This window comes from Trachinotus anak, unplaced genomic scaffold (genome assembly GCF_046630095.1).
Source record: "Trachinotus anak isolate AG129_WGS33_773 ecotype Australia unplaced genomic scaffold, CSIRO_AGI_Tana_v1 ptg000007l, whole genome shotgun sequence".
In the NCBI taxonomy this organism is placed as follows: domain Eukaryota; kingdom Metazoa; phylum Chordata; class Actinopteri; order Carangiformes; family Carangidae; genus Trachinotus; species Trachinotus anak.
The window spans coordinates 13,567,501-13,588,677 of NW_027273858.1; the positions used below are offsets into that span (position 1 = coordinate 13,567,501).

The 21,177-nt window shown below is 39.2% G+C and overlaps 2 protein-coding genes across 4 annotated transcripts in view; one reads left to right on the forward strand and one right to left on the reverse strand.

Annotated features, from left to right (window-relative positions):
* The window catches only part of rassf4a (Ras association domain family member 4a), an 18,813-nt gene extending 12,172 nt beyond the window's left edge, over window positions 1-6,641 (forward strand). For 2 of the 3 annotated variants that reach the window (XM_071480754.1, XM_071480756.1), the window contains exons 4-11: window positions 1,372-1,478; window positions 2,418-2,488; window positions 3,635-3,804; window positions 4,234-4,335; window positions 4,409-4,460; window positions 4,573-4,694; window positions 5,304-5,401; window positions 6,163-6,641. In XM_071480754.1, coding sequence (XP_071336855.1) covers window positions 1,372-1,478; window positions 2,418-2,488; window positions 3,635-3,804; window positions 4,234-4,335; window positions 4,409-4,460; window positions 4,573-4,694; window positions 5,304-5,401; window positions 6,163-6,232 — 792 coding nt within the window. In that variant the 3' untranslated portion in view covers window positions 6,233-6,641. The remainder of the gene's footprint in view (window positions 1-1,371; window positions 1,479-2,417; window positions 2,489-3,634; window positions 3,805-4,233; window positions 4,336-4,408; window positions 4,461-4,572; window positions 4,695-5,303; window positions 5,402-6,162) is intronic. The other variant, XM_071480757.1, reaches the window with a different exon arrangement.
* A 6,280-nt stretch (window positions 6,642-12,921) lies between these two features.
* LOC139623436 (GTPase IMAP family member 8-like) lies at window positions 12,922-16,878 on the reverse strand. Its single transcript, XM_071481680.1, has 5 exons — window positions 16,642-16,878; window positions 15,737-16,511; window positions 15,448-15,452; window positions 14,650-14,928; window positions 12,922-14,253 (listed from the first exon to the last, which is right to left on the reverse strand). Exons 1-5 carry the CDS (start codon window positions 16,742-16,744, stop codon window positions 13,223-13,225), a joined length of 2,193 nt encoding a protein of 730 aa, XP_071337781.1. The 5' UTR covers window positions 16,745-16,878; the 3' UTR covers window positions 12,922-13,222.
* Window positions 16,879-21,177: the final 4,299 nt, after the last annotated feature.

Consider the following 21,177-nt stretch of genomic DNA (forward strand, 5'->3'; position numbering starts at 1 on the left):
TCCCTCCTCTGTCATTTACTGACACATTAAAATAATTGTTATCCATCTAAAACGGTACTAAAAACTGACAGTGTTTATCTCCAGTAACAGCATTCTTTCAGCTGTTTTGATTCCACTGTTGTACAACTATGACATATGAAATATGTCATCCACAAGTTATCCATGCAAATTAAAACAGTCTAGTCATAACAGTCGTGCCTAACTCCCAATTTGTACAGCTTTATTTACAAACAGTCAGTTTCTAGATGCCTTTTGATTATTTAAGTGATGTACATTTTTTATATCAAAAACTACAACAAGGGTTTGCGCGTCCACCTTTTTTGTACCTTTTTTTTTTTAGACTTTTTACTGTGGTTACTTGCACTGCATGACTCTCTCTCTCTCTCTCTCTCTCTCTCTCTCTCTCTCTCTCTCTCTCTTTCTCTCTCTCTCTTTCTCTCTCTCTCTCACACTTTGTCTTTGGTTGAATGTGACATTTTTGTTTTTCTGCCTCTAGAAAAATTGTTCATGAATCATTCACCATTTATGTGAGCAGAGTGAAGCTATATGTTTGTATTTAAGCACATCCCAATGACTTGTACTGCAAGTCAGCCATGAAACCCTATACACTGTATAGTATGTACATATACACCTGTCAATGGCCATATATATCCTAAATAAAGTAAAGTATCCACTAATACTTTGCCTTGACATATCTTTTCATTTATTCAACAAACCATTAAATTACTTGGGTTTAATCAAAAATGCGACAGGGTAACCTCAATATCAGCTGATCAGACTGACATTTGAAAATTATTATTAAAAGAGTTGCATTGTATAATGTGACAATGAGGGATTACATGTGTACATGTGAGTACATGTGATTACCATTACAGTTGTGGTGTAACATCTGATTTATTACTGGCTCACTTATAATGTTAGCACAAAAAATTGGCCGTGCGACCTCATGTGAGGGACTTTTTTGTTTTGGTTTTACATTCAAAAGTCCACAGTCTTAAACAGGGTGATACTGTTTTATTCTCTGTTCTCAACAGTGTGGACATTTTCTTCTAATTTTAGAGTTTCAGTTTTGTGGAATCAAAACGGCTCCCCCTGTGTGTACGTGACCCAAAGCAGCCACAGCTCTGTTCCCATTATTGCTGTCTCTTCAGACGTGACTTCACCCTTGTACTGTGTAGAAAAGGGCGGGTGGAGCCTTATGGGTTTTCTCCAAGATGAGAGGGTTCACCCTGTAGCTGTGAGCGGCTGCTCCTGCACGTACACCTGATACTGAGCCACTATGGCGGGCGGCCAGCAGGATATCCCCCCAGACCAAGACTGCTGATAATAATTGTTATATGTGTGTGTGTTTCTGTGTGTATCTGTGTCTAGGAGAATGGGGAGCTCATCCTCGAGGGGTTGCTCAACATCTATTGGGGTCTACGCCGACCAATCAGGCTTCAGATGTACGATGACAATGAAAGATTCCGTCTCAACCGGTATAACAACCTTAGCCACACTGACACACAGATGCCTTCGTGTGCTGAACAAACAGATGCGGACCAACAATATTAGCAGGGACCTCTCACACAATAGCAGAGAAAGTCAGAATCTTAAAACTCTAACCCCACCCTGTATTATTTAGTCGAGGAAGCTGGGGAAACTCCTTTTACCTTAGTTCTACATGATTATGCTGTACTGACAATTTTTTTTTTTTTTGGTCTTAACATAAGTCCATTGATCTACAAAGGAGAAATTCACAGCAGCTCAGAAAACAGTCTAAAGAGGTAGTCAATGAAAACTGAAAAAAAGCTAAACCAAAATAAGTATAAAGATGTATTTTTCTTGTTTGGAAAAATATAAATATAAAAATCTGCATTGGAAACACATTTTAAATGTCTAGAAAATTCACTGGTATTCTCAAATGTGAGATTTGATGTGTTTAATGTGATATATGTTAGAAAATTCAATACGTTTGGGTTTGGGATATTTAGTCTCATAAAACGAGCAATTTTAATATACAGTATTACCGTCTGATTTTGGTAATTCTAGTCAAATTTTCACCATTTTCTTTCATTTTATGGCAGAAATAATTATTATATAAATCAAAAAAATGATTGGCTGATTAAGCTGTATTGAAAATGATTATATGTGGCACTCGTCAAAAATGTAGCAAATAGTCTAATGGAAGTAGAGACACTTAAGGAAAAAGAAGGAGAGGGCTACAGAGGACGATATTTAAGTTATCTTCCTCACCTCCTGTCTCACATGAAAATGATTGAAAGTTGTGGAAAAAAGCTAGTAAGTGGATGTTGAGTTAAGAACTTCTAAATGTTATATTTGTAAAACCTGTGGATTCATTAAAAGTGTTTTACACTTAAAGGGCATTGGATATGTCAACAAACAATGAGCATTTTTTTCCCTCTGTCTTTCTACAGAAATGATAGATTTTCTGTGGCGTCAGTGAAGTCTAACAACAATTCGCTGGGCAGAGAAACTGGACCAGCCAGTGAGTAACGTACACGTGCAGTCATTGTCAAACATTTGCAGTCACACACACACACACACACACACACCTGATGGATTAACGTAGATTACACACTCATACTGAAACAGATTAGAGCTCCACAAGTGCTTGATTCAGCGCTTCCAGTGGAAAGGTTGGCTCACATGTTGAGCACAGATTATCATGAGATGCCAGATCAGATCACCAACACTATAAATAAGCAGGTTTAGACTTAGTCATGTGTCTGACATTGGCCTTTTAAAGCAGTTTTGTCAACTGCTGACATCTCACAGAGGTCCTTCTCTCACAGATAGACAACTGTGGAAATGTGCACAGATTTTATTTGCTCCCCCTGCTCACACGGATCAGTGTTTTTGGTCTCACTATAAAGTTCTGTCACATGATGATTTTAATACTGTTGCTGATAGAGGATTTAAAGTTCTGATGAAAACACTGGACCCTCACAGCTTGGTTGAAATGGTTAGGTATTCTTAATTTAACTTACACCAGATTTTAATTTGAGAGCAAAAGAATACACGTTTATAATATTTGTATAATAAACCAAAGTTACTTTTTAGCCCTGAACTAAAACAAACTGACAGGCCTAAAATTTGTATCTGGATTAAAAATATGGTACATTGGATTTGAAAAAAGATCAACTCAAAACCATTTAACCACTATTTAATATATGGTGACATTGGTGCTTATCTCATTAATGGATGTATACCATGCAAAGGGTGAAAAGTTGGCATCTTTTCATTTGTTTATTCCTGTGGAGTTTGCCACTCCCTGCTGCTTATATTATCTCAAAAGATATGTGACGCAGGACAGCAGGTATTTTGGCTGGATACAGACACATTCATACACTTCATAGTAAAATATATTGACTATTGACCTTTAAATTCGTCTCAAATACTGGTCAAATTACACGCTCTGGCTTAGAGAGGATAGAGAGGCTTTTAGAAGAAAATTATAAAATTTTAACTGTGAAAAATGCGGTTAAGGAGCTAAATCAACAAAACAAAGTGAGCTGAAGATATTGATGCAGTTACTTGAGTTTAGTTTGACCATATTTATGTCAGACATTTATAAAAAACAGCTGATGCATGTGTTCAGAGGGGTGTGTTTTTGTTTACGTGCATCCCTGAGGTGGTGACATGGGTGGTCAGGAGGAAGAGGATTCCCCTCAGCTGCTGAGGACCAGGAGTGACGCTTCCTTCATGCGGGTCCAGAGGAGGTCAAAGACACACACCGCCAGAGACTTGCAGCGCTTGCGCACACACAGGTTCTCAATCAACGGACACTTCTACAACCACAAGGTACAATAAACAGAACACACACACACAAGCACACACATTAATGTATCCCGTTGTTGACACATCTCCAGGTGCAGAGGGGCAGTGGTTTCCTGCGCGGGTGTGCCCGCACTTGTGCTTAGTTTCACAATAGCCTGCTGTAGGCTGATTTTATTAATGTGCCGCGGAATACAAGGTTACACTGAGTTCCTTCATCAGTTTCTCCTGAATACACCGTGTTTATGTGTGTGTGTGTTGTTATTGAATAGATTCCAGCTGCAGACTGAGGGATTTCCTTTCTATTTTAGATTTCCGGTTCAAAATGTCCAAGGTGCTCAAGTCCAGGAATCCCTGCTCACATCAAGGAGTCACGAGTGTTGATGAAGCAAAGTTTCTAATACCTTGTGTTCTCTCAGTTATAGATTTCTCCATGTTTGTTTCTCTCGCCCACAGACATCTGTATTTACCCCAGCCTATGGTTCGGTCACTAACGTACGAGTAAACAACTCCATGACGACAGGACAAGTCCTCAACCTGCTGCTGCACAAGTTTAGGGTAAGCAGTAAGACACGGATGGTGTTTCAGTTACACATAAAACCAGAAATAATCTGTTTTTGCGTCTTTTAAGGTGGAGAATAATTCTGAAGAGTTTGTCCTTTATATGGTGCATGAGTCTGGTGGTAAGTCCTATATTTTATTGTGGTTTTGTCACTAGAGAGAGTTGTGTTTTTGTGTATTTCTGCAAGTCTGTATGCTTGTGGTCAGTTGCTTTCTTTGACTGTGACCTTGCAGAGAGGACCTGCCTGAGAGATGGTGAATACCCACTGGTGGCTCGGGTGCTTTATGGACCCTGTGAGAAAATCTCCAAGATCTTCATCATGGAGGCCGACCTGGGAGAGGAAGTCACATATGATGTGAGTCTGGGCCTCCTGCCACCACTCTCTCTGTTCTCTCATCTTGTTCACAATAAGTGACCCTTTTTCTTTTTTACATGTAGTCCTCTACATTGACACACAAGGAAACAATGGACCAGTGATAGACAGTTGGGTTAAATTTAGCAAGCTGAGGAAAGATATCCTGTTTTGGGACAGATGTAACAATAGACTAAGATGACCAACTGTATGTTGTGACTGCACTGAGTAATATAAATAAAAGCAGATTGTTGCTGGATTGTTGTGGATGATTGAGTCTATCACTGTCTCTCCTATATATGTATATATATATATATATATATATATATATATATATATATATATATATGTATATATGTATACATATATATATATATATATATGTATACATATATATATATATATATGTATACATATATATATATATATATATATATATATATATATATATGTATGTATACATATATATATATATATATATATATATATATATATATATATATACATATATACATATATAGGCAAGACAGTGATAGGTGATAGTATATATATATATATATATATATATATATATATATATATATATACTGTATATAATCTTTTTCTCCGCAGGTTGCCCAGTACATTAAGTTTGAGATCCCTGTTTTAGACAGCTTTGTGGAGAAACTTAAAGAGGAAGAAGAACGTGAGATAAACAAACTGACCAAAAAGTAAGTCAACAACCTCTCAGGGTTGCAAAACTAGCTTTGTACCAGACAAAGCCTTCTTTAATGTCATAATTTCATTATGTGAAGCCAATATCTATGTCTCCCACCAGCATTACACAATATAAACAAGGCTGCTTCCCGTCAAGGACAGCGTTTGTGTGAAAAATTAATCACTCACTCACAAGATTGTGTAATCATTTAACTCATATGACTTATATTTCAGTCCTATAACCCCGACATTGTTTGTGTGTATGTGTGTATGTGTGTGTGTGTGTGTGCATGTGTTCATGTCATGGTGACTGTTTACTTGCAGCATGTGGGCTCAAACATATGATTCTTTTTTTTTTTAACACGCACAGGCCTATTTTATAATTTGCTATGCATGCAGTTATAGTAACTTCCAGCGTTAAAGGCAAAGCCAGGTGATTTTTATATTGCTCCAATTGTCAAGAAATTCCATTAAAAAGCCAAAAACTACGAATTGATCTCACTTACAGCTATTGCTTGTGTTAGCCTTCTCCTCTGTGCCACTGATCTCCACTGTCAGCTGTCAGAAACTATTCAAAATGCATCAATGAGCCTCAACATTGCACCGTGTGACACTTTGAGTTTAATTTGAGTCAGTCCCAGATACACTTCCCTGCTGCCATAAATGATGATCCCTAACTCTAATGTTTATTACTGTGCTAAAAACTGCATTGTCCATCTGTATATATTGTCAGTTGTATCAGCCTTTAATCAAGTGTACTGTGTCACCTCTGCAGGTACAGTGCTCTGAGGTCTATGATTCTACATCAACTCGAAGGCAGAGAAAACACCAGTGACAGAGTATAGAGCAGACTGCGTACGGATGTAACCCGCGTGTGTGTGTGAGAGTGAGTGGGAAAGGGGTGGGTGCAACACTAATGATTGTTGACTTGCTGTGGGAACATTTCCAGATGCTGTAGTGAATGTAGAGGTAAAGGTAAAAGGGGAAAAGTAAAGGCTGCAATAGAACCATATCATGCACCAACGTGCTTCTACTTCTAGAATTACATATCTCTACAGTTTATATGATCTCTTTTGTTCATGTTATTACTATTAAGTGTATCACTGTTTTGATAACTCTGCAATTATTGTATTCACATTTTGTATGAAAATTCTTACTGCAAATATGGATATTTATACGAGCTGTTTTTGGTAATGTTTTCTCTGACCTGGACCTTTTTATGTAATAAATCACTTTTAGTGTGGCCTTTACAAATGCTGCTCAATCTCTGCTGACACCAAACATAATGCACAGCTCAGACTTCCCACAAAGAAAACAGTCATCTTTATTATTTCCTGCACTTCCACTGTGACTGGAGCTCAGATTAGCATTGTTCTTCTGAGTGACCCTCTGTGCCAGCTAGTTCCCATGAGCTCTGCGTGTGTGTGTGTGTGTGTGTGTGTGTGTGTGTGTGTGTGTGTGTGTGTGTGCGTGTGTGTGCGAACTTATCAACATTACACAATGGGGGTATCCTGAGAGAGCAGGACTGTTCCTTTTTCCCACAGTTTCACAAACAGTAAGGTTGTTGTAATATTTCGTGGGCCCACCCTGACCTTAAACATGGACCAACAGTCAGTTGACACAGAGATAAAAAAAAATAAAAAAATATTAATAATAATGATCATAATAATAATAAATACAGCTGCAAGAGGCAATGATGAGGGTCCAAGCAGGTTGGGTGCATTTGGATGTTTGTTTCTTATTTAATTGTTAATGAAATGTGGTTTTTCATGTGTCCAACCTGAAACAATGAGACACAGTCAGCCTAAGAACTGGAAGATTTAGCATTATGACCAGGTGAAGTAAGGTAAAGGCGGGATTTCAATCCTCGACCAAAGGAGTAGGAGACAAACAGCTTACCACTGATCTCTCTGAGCAGGCATGTTCCACAGCATGTTTGGACACATATTCAGCCCAGAAATTTTGACACACAGGCTCAATGATAATGTAATTTTTCATTTAACAAACGTTAAATGTCCCTGTTCATTCCTGTCATTGGGGTCAATGGGATAAGGACCAACAACTCAGGTAATTTCTAATGTTTACAAAAAATTAAACACTTTTCTAAGATAATAAATATATATCTGGCTGTGGTGATCTCACTTATGTAGCAGTGTGGATTACCTTTCCCCTGTGGTTCAGAAGACCAAGACCAATGACTGCTGCGCTCTCTGGCTCAGCAGTGACTGTGAAACAAAAACACCACTACCTTGATCTCAAGCCTGAACACTGGAACCTGATTGAGTTTCTGGGTAAGCAACAATTTGTTACCTTGCCCTTTCACAGCTAGTGCAAAGTCTTAAGAAGTCAATACAGAGTTCATCTTTTGAGGCTGCACCAGTAAGGTCATACCAGAACAGATCACAGCAAGATGGAAATGACTATCTTTGTTTCAACCTGAATCTCCAAACACAGGCCTAATTGCTGCTGCTCTAGATCCCAGATTTAGAAAACTTAAGTTCTTGCCTGCATGACAAAGCATTCGAGGTCCAAAGTACAGCACAAACCATGGCACTTGATGCCAAAAATGAAGCAAGACAGCCGAATGTAAGTGAAATGGAGCCTCGAGCACAGCACAAGACATTATTGCATGCCAGTTGTGTAATACTGTTATTCTACAACATAGTGGGATCATCATCAGACTTGATCATTTTAGAGAACATCCCCTGTTCAAGAAGGAGAATCCACTGTCATGGTACCAGAAGCTGGCAAAGTTGGTGAAGTCCTCGCTGTGTGTTCTGGCAACATCCGTGCCATCAACACGTTTGTTTTCTGCAGCAGGAAACATAGCATCAAAGCGCAGCCTCAGTTCTGAGCATGTTGATATGCTGTCTTTTCCTCATTGCACAACATGTGACTTGAATAGGTACACACACACACACACACACACACACACACACACATGCAGACACATAGATTCTTACATTAAACAACAGTGTATCAGTTTTCACTGACCAATCACAGACCTCTGTTTCTGATCATTTAAAAATAAATAAATACATGAATAAATAATAATAATAATTTATTTTCCCATAATATTACTGCAAAAGTGCTTTTTTTTTTAAGAAAGAGGGGGGTTGCATCCTTGAGCAATGTCTACCTATCAAAAGAACTGTTTGTACCCATTCTTTCATCTTATGAGTTTATTTACTGCATAAACTTAGTTTCTTTTCAGAAATTGATCATTTATGTTTATTTTGATTAATATTTAACATTAATGCTATCAATATTCAAACATGTCTCTGTGATACAAATATTGCAAAAAAAAAATCATGGCCACTTAAGTTTAGATTACTGCAAATCTGAAGTAACATGGCTGCACTCACATATATCAAGGACTACATTATTAGTTACAAAATGTACTTTATCTAATTTAATAAATATATTCTTAAAGTTACACTTTAAAGATCGAGTCCACCAGTTCACAAATTTTTATTTTATCTTAAGGGAATTCATATTCTTCAGAGTTGCTATCATTTTTATGACCTGTGTGAATTCGTGCATTTTAATCATCCTGTGTGTCATGCCTTATTTTATATTTACTCTTTATAACTTAATTGGAGTCAGGATAAAAACATTTCCCAGCTAGGCAGGCTTTGAATCATACATCAACTTCACTTTGTTGTGGTTGTTCACACATCCTCAGAGCATTCATTTTAAACACATTAATGTATGTAGCAAGGTCTGTAAAAAGATACTGATCTATTCTTTTTTTAATAAGGATCATTTTGCATTTATCCATAATTGTGTATTAATGTCAGTCCCCTGTCAGTCCTAATGGTAACAAAGGGGACCTTTTTGTAAAATCTAAACTGTGTATAATACAACGCTCTGGATAATACAGTACATTAAGTGGACAAAATCTTGCCTTGAAGATGATCTAAAGGCTCTCTGGCAAACTTTTTATTATCCTCTACACAGGCAGAGCAGGAACATTCCTGTCAAGCTTTTTCTGACAATGTGTACATCCATGCAGGAATGTGGGCATTGCTCCATACCATTTAACAGGGGACCAGTATCATTTTGTTCAGGCGAAGAGAGGACCTCATTGATTCTGTACAATGCAAGTGTGGACCATCTTTTCTGTTTCAGAGCACAGTGTTCAAAACAATTTGACCCATAAAGCCCTGTTCAAATGTTACCATCTAGTGCTGGTTCTGAGAGGCTGAGGGTAATAGCAAGTTGTAAGGTGCAAGTGAAGGGGTTATCATATGCAAAGCCAGGTTTACCTTGACTGAATGTTAGAAAGTATCTGTCCATTCCAAAACAATAGCTTAAAGCTCATCACACCTGATGTGTTTTTATGTGTTGTTCATATAAATGAGGGGATGTTACTGCAAGTTGTAACTACAAATGCTCACTCCACACTTGTGGCTAAAAACCCCAGATAAGCTTGTTGTGCATGTTTGTGTCTGTAGGATGATGAGTTGTGGTCATTAAAACTCAAATCATGCTCTCAGGGAAAAAGAGAAGCCAGACAGAAGAGGGGAATAAGGCACAGTGCTTTGCATCAGTGGCCTCCAGCCCCCACAGGCTTGGAGCCCTAAAAAAACAACTGCTTTCACAATACTACTTCCTACTACCCACATTGTCAAATGTTACATGAACATGTTTTCCTGCATTTTAATGTAAAGAAAGTGTTAAAATTTGGGAGACAGTTTTATTTTGATCCAATCATTAATTGTCAGTAGTATCAGTGAATCCCCAGCAGATGTCAGTGTCAGTACATGGCTAGCATATATGCAGGGGCCCAGTGCACTAACAAGTAAAATTTCTCTACTTAACAAAGATACAAAAGTTAAAGTCTATATAGCCTACTTATGTCTGAATATAATTCATTGTGGCCCCGACTCAGATGCTTAGATTGAATAACTCCCCCTGTCACTTAAGATCCACCTTACCTTCCATGTTTCTTTGTTCAAGCCTGTGTCTTCCAGCCCTCTGTGACCGACGGCCAACCCCCCTCCACACCTCCAGGTTATTGATAACCATCCTGCCTCACACAATGTCTTTCATTGAGCTTAACAATATGTTATTTCAACATTAAATATTTTGGGTGTATGTAAGCATTGTTTGTCTTTTAACTTACACAAACAAAGAACCATTTCTTTAACAGAGAGGTGAACTTCTCCCCGTCTTCACTGCCTCTCTGGGAGCCTCTTTTTATACCCAATCATCTACTGACCTGTTGCCAGTTAACTTAATTAGTTGTGAGATATTTTTTTGTTTGTTTTTTTTAACATTACCCAACTTTTCCAGTCTTTTGTTGCCCCTGTCTCAACTTTATTGTGTTGTTGGCATCAAATTCAAATTGAGCATATATTTTTCATTAAACAATAAAATTTCAGCAATTCAACATTTGATATGTTGTCTTCATTCTATTTCCAATTAAATATGGGTTTTTATTTACATTTTTACACAGTGTCCCAACAATTTTGGAAACTGGGTTGTAAGAAAATTTAATTTGATCATGATCATAATCATTAACATAAAATATGTCAAGCTCACAAGAGATATGTGAACACAAAATTTTTATGTCATTTTAACAATCCTGAACATTTGAGTGGACTTCAAAAATGATTGGTGTTTACAGTGCAATTCAAACAGCATTGCTTTATGAATGGCCTGAAATGTGCAACTTGACCTGAGATTAAAGAAAATTAATGACGATTTGGAAACAGCTGAATTAATGTGTATGAATTCTTATGTTTATGACCTGTTTACAGTTTGAATGAAGTTTTTAAGGGAAAGTAAGAAAGAAACTGAATAAGAATAAGAATAAGAAGTGTGCATCTTTGTGTGTCCATGTGTGTCTGTTTATCTGTGTGTCTGCTTGCTTATGTGTGTGTCCAATCAGCTGATCAGAATTGGTTTTGTGTGCCCAGCTGCAGTTAATGGTTTCAATAGTGATGGTATCTGCTTAGTTGCACCTTGTGAAAGGGATCATGGTGAGACACACCTCTAAACTCTGGCTTGTCAGTCAAACAACGTCAACCAATATCATCTAAAACTTTATATTTTCTGAGAGAGGGACTCTGCTGAATGCAGTGGGAAAAAGTATCTGTCTGTGGAGTCAAAATGTGGGAGGTGCAGCTATTTTAATAATGCCCCTCTCTCTGTTTTCCTCATATTTTCTGATGTCAGTAACATTGGTGCCAACGGGGCAGTTGGATGGTATCCCGTCACTCAGAGGCTCATAGCTCAAACTCTTCAAACCAGTTAAGCAGCCTCTTCCCACTCTGTGATGTCACTCACTCTTACTGTAAACATTGAACAACATTGAGCTGTCACTGGGTAAAAAGTATGAATGGGATTTATACGTTGAATAAAACCAAAAATGAATTTTCTGAACATTTTGACTTTTGAATGGAGTTTCTAGCTGAGACCAGTAATCAGAAGGTGAGTGGTTCAATTCCCAGATCCTCCTGTCGAAGTGTCCTTCAGTAAGATACTGAACCTCAGATTGCCTCTGATGGTTGTTCCATCAGCTTATGACTGTGTGTATGAATGGGTGACTTGACAACGGCTTCCACTGTAAAGTGCTTCAAGTGGTCGATAAGGCTACAAAAGTGCTATATAAGCAGTCCATTTAATGAGCAGAAGAGGTTGGAAAATGCATGAAAACCTGAGATTTTGGACGTTCTGTCCATTCATGTTGAAGGGGAAAAAATGTCAAAAAATTGTTGAATACACTGATAAATATGAAATCTATCAAACAATTGAATACAATGGACAATGTACTAATTGAGTTGAACATTTTGAAGTTTGAACAGAGTTTCTATGTTGAAGTTTCTACAAGGTCTAGAAGAGGATTTGGCCACATGCGTTTTTGTTTTTTTTTTTGTTGTTGTTGTTGTTTTTTTTTTACAATTCTGAGGAAAAAATGTCAGAATTATAAAAATACATTCACATGTGGCCTTAATCTTCTTCCACAAGAAGCAGTTATGAATCAGAAAATGGTGGAATAATAAATCATTTTTGAACCTGAGAAGAACATATAGTGGTATTCTTTTTGCAGCAATCCCACCTAATTATGCAGGATGCCCATCTGGTCTGGTCAGCCATGGGTATGGGCATGTGTGTGGATATTGGTATGTCTATGACTGACTCAGTATGGTTATGTGTATGTGTATGAGGATTTATGAATAAGCCATTTCTGACTCTGTACTCTGTGACATTGTGATGAAATGCCTTGTGAATATTCTTCACCTATACTGCATATGGGGCAATACGTTGGGTGAGGGCAAGGTACACCCTGGTCTGGTTTATTGCAGGGCTGACATATAGAGACAAACAACACACACACACACGCACACACACACACACACACACACACACACACACCAATTTAGAGTGGAACCCACGCAGACATGGGGTGAACATGCAAACTCCACTCTTGCTGTGAGGTGACAGTGCTAACCAGTGCCATCCCCTCTCACACTAAATAAATTCCCAAACTAAATAAACTCAAAACAAAATACACAGACAGACTGGCAACAGTTGATTTTTTTTAATTGATTAATTGTTTCAGTTACATTTACTGTTACAGCAGCAGTACAGCTTCACAAATAATAGGCGCCATATTGTCAACAATAATATGGCAGGTTACACATGTCCACACACACAAAACATGGAGTAACATTAGTATTCATTGGGTGCCAGGTGTCTGGTTCCCTGATGTATGTAAATACTATTCCACATTTGAATTTTTATCCTGAAAAAAAACTGTGTGACTTATCAACTTATAGAACTGCCCTGATGGAATAAGCAAACAGGAACTGATTTTGCTGAATTTATTACAAAATTGTACAACCAGATGAACCTTGATGACGCCTTTCAGCTTGCCTCCTGGCGCTACTTGCATAGCTGTTCTGTAACTTCTGTCTTTCCATTTGAAGTTCGTTGTCATGTTTTGCTTTTAAATCATTCCTCATTTTTTCAAATTCCCGTTCTTTGTCCTCTCTCTCTCTCTTTCTCTCTGCCTCTCTCTCCTCCCTCTCCCGTCTTCTCTCCTCATTCATCTCCTGCTTCTCCTTCTCCCTCTCCTCCTCTCTCTCTCTCTTCTCTCTTGCTCTCTCAGCCTGGAGTTGCTCATTAATTTTCTTCATTTCTTCATCATATTTTGCTTGAATTTTCCTCTCCATTTCCTCTTGTTCTCTGCGTATTTGCTCTTCTTTCTCTTTCAGGATGCGTTTTTTATCCTCCTCGATTGCCCTCTCTGCCTCTTGGAACATCTCGTTGGTGTAATGGCTTCCTCCGTTGTTCTGGGCTATATTTCTGATCTTCTGGAATAACTCAGTGACCTGAGAGCGATCGTTAAGCCTGTTGTTGAAAACATGGTACTGGCCGTTACATTTGGCCACAAGCTCTTGAAGGTCTGAGCTTTCATTCAAGAACTCCTCAATAGTGTTGTCCAGAAAGTCACCACCAGTAAAGAGCACCATGCTGTATCGGTCTGCATTCTTGCCAAAGATTTCCTGAATCTTCTGCACTGACTCCTTTTCCTCCAATGTGAATCTTCCCACCTTGATGACTACCAGGAAGACATGGGGTCCAGGAGCAGCAAAAGAGATGCATTTGCCTATTTGTTTAGTTGTTTGTGTCTGGTCAAACCTGGTGTCAAACAGGCCCGGGGTGTCAATGACAGCAACCTTTTGTCCAGCGACTGTAGCCGTACCCTTAGAACAGTCTACAGTCATGGATTTAGCACTGCACTTGGATTCAAAGCACTCTCGTCCCAGAATGGTGTTTCCAGTGGCACTCTTCCCATTCCCTGTCTTCCCCACCATCACAATCCTCAGCTCCTCATTATTTGTTCTGCTCGATCCTGTGTACAACAACAAGTGACACTGGATAAGAATATGTAACAGCTACTTTTTAATAAAAGGGTTGTGCAGGGGGAGGGTGTATTTACAATATTTCTTTTCCACCCTCTCCATTTGAGACAAATAAATTCATTCAGACATTTCTCGCCCAATACATAGAAAAGATTTAACTTTAACTGATCAGCTGAATTCACATCTTCAGTCTCAAATGTGCCGTAAATCTTTAAAGCTAGATAATAAATATGCCATTCTTTGCAGTTCTATCAGTATATGTCTACAGAAGTATTGGTCTATATGACCTATAGCAGTACATTACATAAAATTTGATTCAGCAGTGATCACTGTCACTACTGTAAAATCATGGTACTTTAAAACATAGATACAGTAACTTGACTCACCTGAGTCGCTGTCCATGTCAAGAGCAGAGAAGATACTGCAGCTGAGTAAAGAGGAGAAAGGTCCAAGCGTCGAAGAGTTCAGAGTGTGTCTGCCACAGCTCCCATTTTGTATGGCCCAATGTACCAAACCACACCTTTTAAAAAGCTGCACTGTTCTCATAATCAAAGTGAAACCAAAGCTTAGTGTGGTTGTTTTGATTGAACAAGAATTTCTTAAGATAAATGGGGTATGAATGGGTTTACCTGTATATCTGGTATATCTGGTCTGTCTAGCTTTGCCTTAACAAAGACAACATTTGGTGCTTTATTATGCCCCAGTTTATCAAGATGTTGCGTCAATTAAAAATTTGTTACTTAAGCTTTAAGGAGTTGTTTAGAAAGAAAATAAATGTCCAATCAGCTGATCAGAATTGGTTTTGTGTGCCCAGCTGCAGTTAATGGTTTCAATAGTGATGGTATCTGCTTAGTTGCACCTTGTGAAAGGGATCATGGTGAGACACGCCTCTAAACTCTGGCTTGTCAGTCAAACAACATCAACCAATATCATCTAAAACTTTGTATTTTCTGAGAGAGGGACTCTGCTGAATGCAGTAGGAAAAAGTATTTGTCTGTTTTGTCCAAATGTGGGAGGTGCACGAATTTTGATAATGCCCCTCTCTCTGTTTTCCTCATATTTTCTGATGTCAGTAACATTGGTGCCAACGGGGCAGTTGGATGGTATCCCGTCACTCAGAGGCTCATAGCTCAAACTCTTCAAACCAGTTAAGCAGCCTCTTCCCACTCTGTGATGTCACTCACTCTTACTGTGAACATTTCACCACATACACGCTAATGTAAAAATCTGGAAAGGTCCAGAAACATTCATGAAACTTGAGCTGTCACTGGGTAAAAAGTATGAATGGGATTTATACGTTGAATAAAACCAAAAATGAATTTTCTGAACATTTTGACTGTTCAATGGAGTTTCTAGCTGAAACCAGTAATCAGAAGGTGAGTGGTTCAATTCCCAGATCCTCCTGTCGAAGTGTCTTTCAGCAAGATACTGAACCTCAGATTGCCTCTGATGGTTGTTCCATCAGCTTATGACTGTGTGTTGAATAAAACCAAATTGGGCAACTGGAGTTGCTCATTAATTTTCTTCATTTCTTCATCATATTTTGCTTGAATTTTCCTCTCCATTTCCTCTTGTTCTCTGCGTATTTGCTCTTCTTTCTCTTTCAGGATGCGTTTTTTATCCTCCTCGATTGCCCTCTCTGCCTCTTGGAACATCTCGTTGGTGTAATGGCTTCCTCCGTTGTTCTGGGCTATATTTCTGATCTTCTGGAATAACTCAGTGACCTGAGAGCGATCCTTAAGCCTGTTGTTGAAAACATGGTACTGGCCGTTACATTTGGCCACAAGCTCTTGAAGGTCTGAGCTTTCATTCAAGAACTCCTCAATAGTGTTGTCCAGAAAGTCACCACCAGTAAAGAGCACCATGCTGTATCGGTCTGCGTTCTTGCCAAAGATTTCCTGAATCTTCTGCACTGACTCCTTTTCCTCCAATGTGAATCTTCCCACCTTGATGACCACCAGGAAGACATGGGGTCCAGGAGCAGCAAAAGAGATGCATTTGCCTATTTGTTTAGTTGTTTGTGTCTGGTCAAACCTGGTGTCAAACAGGCCCGGGGTGTCAATGACAGCAACCTTTTGTCCAGCGACTGTAGCTGTGCCCTTAGAACAGTCTACAGTCATGGATTTAGCACTGCACTTGGATTCAAAGCACTCTCGTCCCAGAATGGTGTTTCCAGTGGCACTCTTCCCATTCCCTGTCTTCCCCACCATCACAATCCTCAGCTCCTCATTATTTGTTCTCCTCAATCCTGTGTACAACAACAAGTGACAGTGAATAACTAATAATTAACAGGGTTGTGCAGAGGGAAGGGTGTATTTGCATATTTCTTTTCCACTCTCTATATTTGAGACAAATTAATCAATTTAAGCATTTCTCACCCAATACATAGAAAAGATTTAACTTTAACTGATCAGCCGAATCTAAAAGCACATCTTCAGTCTCAAATATGCCCCAAATCTTTAACATTTTACAATAAATCATAATTTTCTAATTGAAAAAAATTAATGAATCTAAGAGTACTCCAGAATTGTGATTACAAAATGCAGAAATACAAAATAATATGCATTTTCTTCTTTTTGCAGTCCATGTCTAGAGCAGAGAAGATACTTCAGCTGCGTAAAGAGGAGAAAGGTCCAAGCATTGAAGAGTTAAGCCTGTGTCTGCCCCGACTCCTGTTTATATGGCCCAATGCATCAAACCACACCTTAAAAAAGCTGCAGTGATCTAATAATCAAAGTGAAACCAAAGCTTAAAGAGTGTGCTATATCTGACCTTCATGCCAACAACTGCTCAGCCCTCCCTCCACCATTTACAAGAAATGAAAGCAGTTCTTTGAAACCGCTGCCATTAGATACAGAAATCAGAAAAAATCTGAACTTAAAGAACAGAACAGAAAATGATTAGCTCTTTTAGAGGCCCATACTAATTTTCTTTAGAGGGAAAACAACAGTTAAATTAAATATTCAAAGGAAATTTCTGTATTTTTTGACATGACGTTATTATAAAAGGGTAAAATAAAATAGAAACCGAAACAAACAAATGGAAAAATTCAGATTCACTACTTTGTGCAGCAGCTATTATGAAAAAGTAACTGCCATTTACTGGAAATGGTGGAGGGAGGGGTGAGCAGTTGTTGGCATGAAGGTCAGATATAGTGCTGCATTCCCACTGCAGTTCTGCTGCAGAAAACACTGATCAGCCATAACATTATTACACCACCCACCTAATATTTGAGTAGGCCCCCCTTTTACTGCCAAAACAGCCCTGACCTGTCGAGGCATGGACTCCAGACCTCTGAAGTTATGCTGTGGTATCTGACACCAAGCTGTCAGTACCAGATCCTTTAAGTCCTGTAAGTTGCAAGGTGGGGCATCCATGGATCAGACTTGTTTTTCCAGCACATCCGACAGATGCTTGATTGGACTGAGATCTGGAGAATTTGGAGGCCAAGTCAACACCTCAAACTCATTGTTGTTCCTCAAACCATTCTTGAACCATTTTTGCAGTGTGGCAGGACGCATTATCCTGCTGAAAGAGGCCACTGCCATCAGGGAATACCATTTCCATGAAGGGGTGTACTTGATCAGAAACAATGTTGAGGTCGGTGGTACATGTCAACGTAAAATCCACATGAATGGCAGGACCCAAGGTTTCCTAGCAGAACATTGACGAAAGCATCACACCACCTCTCCCGGCTTGCCTTCTTCCCATAGCGAATCCTGGTGCCATGTCTTCCCCAGGTAAACGACACACACTCACCCGGTCAGCCACATGATGTAAAAGAAAACGTGATTCATCAGACGTGATTCATCAGACCTGTCTTCCCCACCATCACAATCCTCAGCTCAGATCACCTTCTTCCATTGCTCCGTGGTCCAGTTTTGATGCTCACGTGTCCATTGTAGGCACTTCTGGCACACCCTGACTGGTCTGCAGCTACGCAACCCCATACACAACAAACTGCAATGCACGGTGTGTTCTGACACCTTTCTATAGGAAGACTGCGTAGGTAAAGACGAGGATAGAAGTGTGCAAGGGCACAGTTAACTGATAGAGGGGAGACAGCCCTGGGGATGTGGGAGTGTTGTGTCTCTGTCTGTCTTCTTGTCTCTGTTTCAGGCACAAGTGAGGGAGGTCAAAGGGAGTCAGATAACTGCGAAGGTGTGAGGGCAGGACGGTCAACAGCCAATGAAGAAGAGCTCAACCTACATTCTCTATCTTTTTTGTGTAACAGTAATAAAAACACCGGGCAAGGGGAAGTTAGGAGGTCAGACTTCATGAACTGACACAGCTGCATGTTGTTGTCAGGGAAAGATAGTTTGGACCCGGAGCTCTGTAACGATCCTCTTTTAATTTTGTGAAAGCTTGTTTAATAAATTAGTGAAAAGAATTCTGAATTCGTCTCCTGCATTAACTTCATCAAACGAACGCGCAAGTTTACTTGAAACGAGAAAGGACAGTAAACTCAACAGCTGCATTAACTTTTTCAGCAAATTGAGCTACAGTATCTTTTCTATTGGATGGGACAACGCAGGGCCAGCCTTCATTCCCCACGTACATGAGTGAGCCTTGGTCGTCTATCCCTGGTTCCCCAGTTTTCCTTCCTTGGACCACTTTTGAGAGGTCCTAACCACTGCAGACCAGGAACATCCCACAAGAGATGCAGTTCTGGAGATGCTCTGACCTAGTCATCACAGTTTGGCCCTTGTCAAGGTTGCTCAAATTCTTACACTTCTCAATTTTTTCTGCTTCCAACACATCAACTACAAGGACAAAATGTTCACTTGCTGTTTAATATATCCCACCCACTGCCAGGTGTCATTGTAAAGAGATAATCAATGTTATTCACTTCACCTGTCACTGGTCATAATGTTATGGCTGATCTGTGTATAATGTTCTAAGAGTTTTAACATTTAACACCCAACACCAGACTGAGAGCTGCTGCATGTAACCACTGTTATGTGATGATGAGGTGCCATGACCAGATTGTAATTCTTATCTCCTCTTGGACCCATTTACCTCAAAATTAAAAGTATACTATTCAGGATCTTCCTAAACAATGTATAGACTTTTTCAAAATGAATCCCTCTAGCATTACTTATGACCCACTTGAAGTGTGTGGTGGTGTATTTATCTGCAAGGGTAACTCTTCATTTTTCAGCTGTGGCGGAAACATAAAAGTTCATGCCCTCACTTTGACCTTATGTTCTCTCAGGTCCAGGTTCAGACTTCTGTGTTCTGGCAGAACAGGAACCCTGCAGACAAGACAAGGCAGATGTAACCACATCTTAAAATGTCAACTATGATCTAACAATAACATGCAGACATGACAGTCAAGAGTTATCAAATTGAAACAATGGTGGAATAGCCCCTGCTTTACATGTCCACTCTTGTGTATAAACGTTAATCTGTCTCACTGTTTTTCGCTGGTTCAAACTGAGGACCTCCATTACTGACTGGTTTTTTATTTTTTATTTATTCAGAAAAGTAGTTCATTTTCTCAATTCAAGCAATGCTGTTACGATGTATTTGTATATTGCTTTAAAATGTTTAAGATATCAAATTTTCTTGAGCAGCTTTGGGTGATTCACACTTGATTTCAGAAGAATCTGACAGCGTCTGACTAGGTTTTTCAGAAGGTGTGAAAAGGCAGGAAGAAGGAAAGTCCCAGCCATCATGTGAGGGTACATTCACACTAATATGTTTTAACTTTAAAATGCATCACTTTTGCAATGTTTATGCCTGGCATCCACACAACTCAGGAGATTCAAGCCCCCGAAAGAGACACTTCTGTAAACACTGCTGACCATGTTTTAGTAGGAAAGCTCTGGGTTTCCTCTGTCTGGACTGGCAGAAAAAATGGAAACAATGAAGCAGACACCCACGTTCACTACCTGATTTGAGTCTTATCTGTCACAACTGTTCAACATGGACAACGAAATATAAACATTACTGACCTTGCTGTCTTTGCCGGCAGCTGCCGTGCAGTTAAATTCTGTGTTTTATCATGCTACACTTGCAGAGACCTCTGATACAGACCTACAGTGTTCATCTGGATGGGCATCGTTTATGTCTAAATAATTTGTGTGGACATAGCCTGAGTCATCAGGGTCACATGAATCGTGATGTGAAGGGGTGTTAAGCTGCCTGGGGAGGGAACAGGAATAGATTTGTACACTAGTCTTGAGATCTCTCCCCTGGAAGTTTAACACAAGTTCACACCAAATACCTGGGACTTTCCATCAGTCAGTTAGAACTGAATAAACTTTTCAGAGGAGAGAGGATTGTTTTCAAGAACCTCAAGCAAACCCAGTTGCCTTGATATAGCACTAAGAAATATTATTACTTGGATGTCTGAGAATCTTCACAGATGTTTCCCCAGAGACTCAGTTCACATTAATGCAACTCATCATTTCAGGTGAATAGACTTCAAGCAACTCATGTTTATAAGTTCAAGCATGTCAAGAATGAAAGTTAGAAAATTTAAGTTGAATTATCTTGAAATTAATAAGTGAAATAAAATTAATAAGTGAATCAAACGTATATATTTTTGAGAAAAGACTAGCTAGATTCTGTATAGTGCTTTACAGTGTAGTATCCTGAGATAAGGGAGCAAGACAAATACAAATTCTTTATAAAAAACATGCATTTCATTTAATTATTTATTTTAACAAATTGAAACTATTTTAAAAACGCTGGCAGAGACGCCAACCTGAAGTTAGCATAACATCCGGTAACAAGAGGTTGAGGTGCTTTTTACATCGCGGAACGTTCGCTGAGCGTTCCCGGGGGAACTTTCGCGGAACGTTCCCCAAACGTTCCCGGGGGAACCTTCTCTGAACGTTCGCCGCGGAACGTTCCTCAAACGTTCCCGGGGGAACCGTCTCTGAACATTCGCTGAAGGTTCGCCGCGG

Coding starts and splice junctions, on each gene's coding strand:
- LOC139623436 (XM_071481680.1), bottom strand. CDS start 16,744: ATGATTTATTGTAAAATGTTAAAGATTTGGGGCATATTTGAGACTGAA. Junction 16,512..16,641: donor AAATCTTTTCTATGTATTGG/GTGAGAAATGCT, acceptor TGTTGTACACAG/GATTGAGGAGAACAAATAAT. Junction 14,254..14,649: donor TGACATGGACAGCGACTCAG/GTGAGTCAAGTT, acceptor TGTTGTACACAG/GATCGAGCAGAACAAATAAT.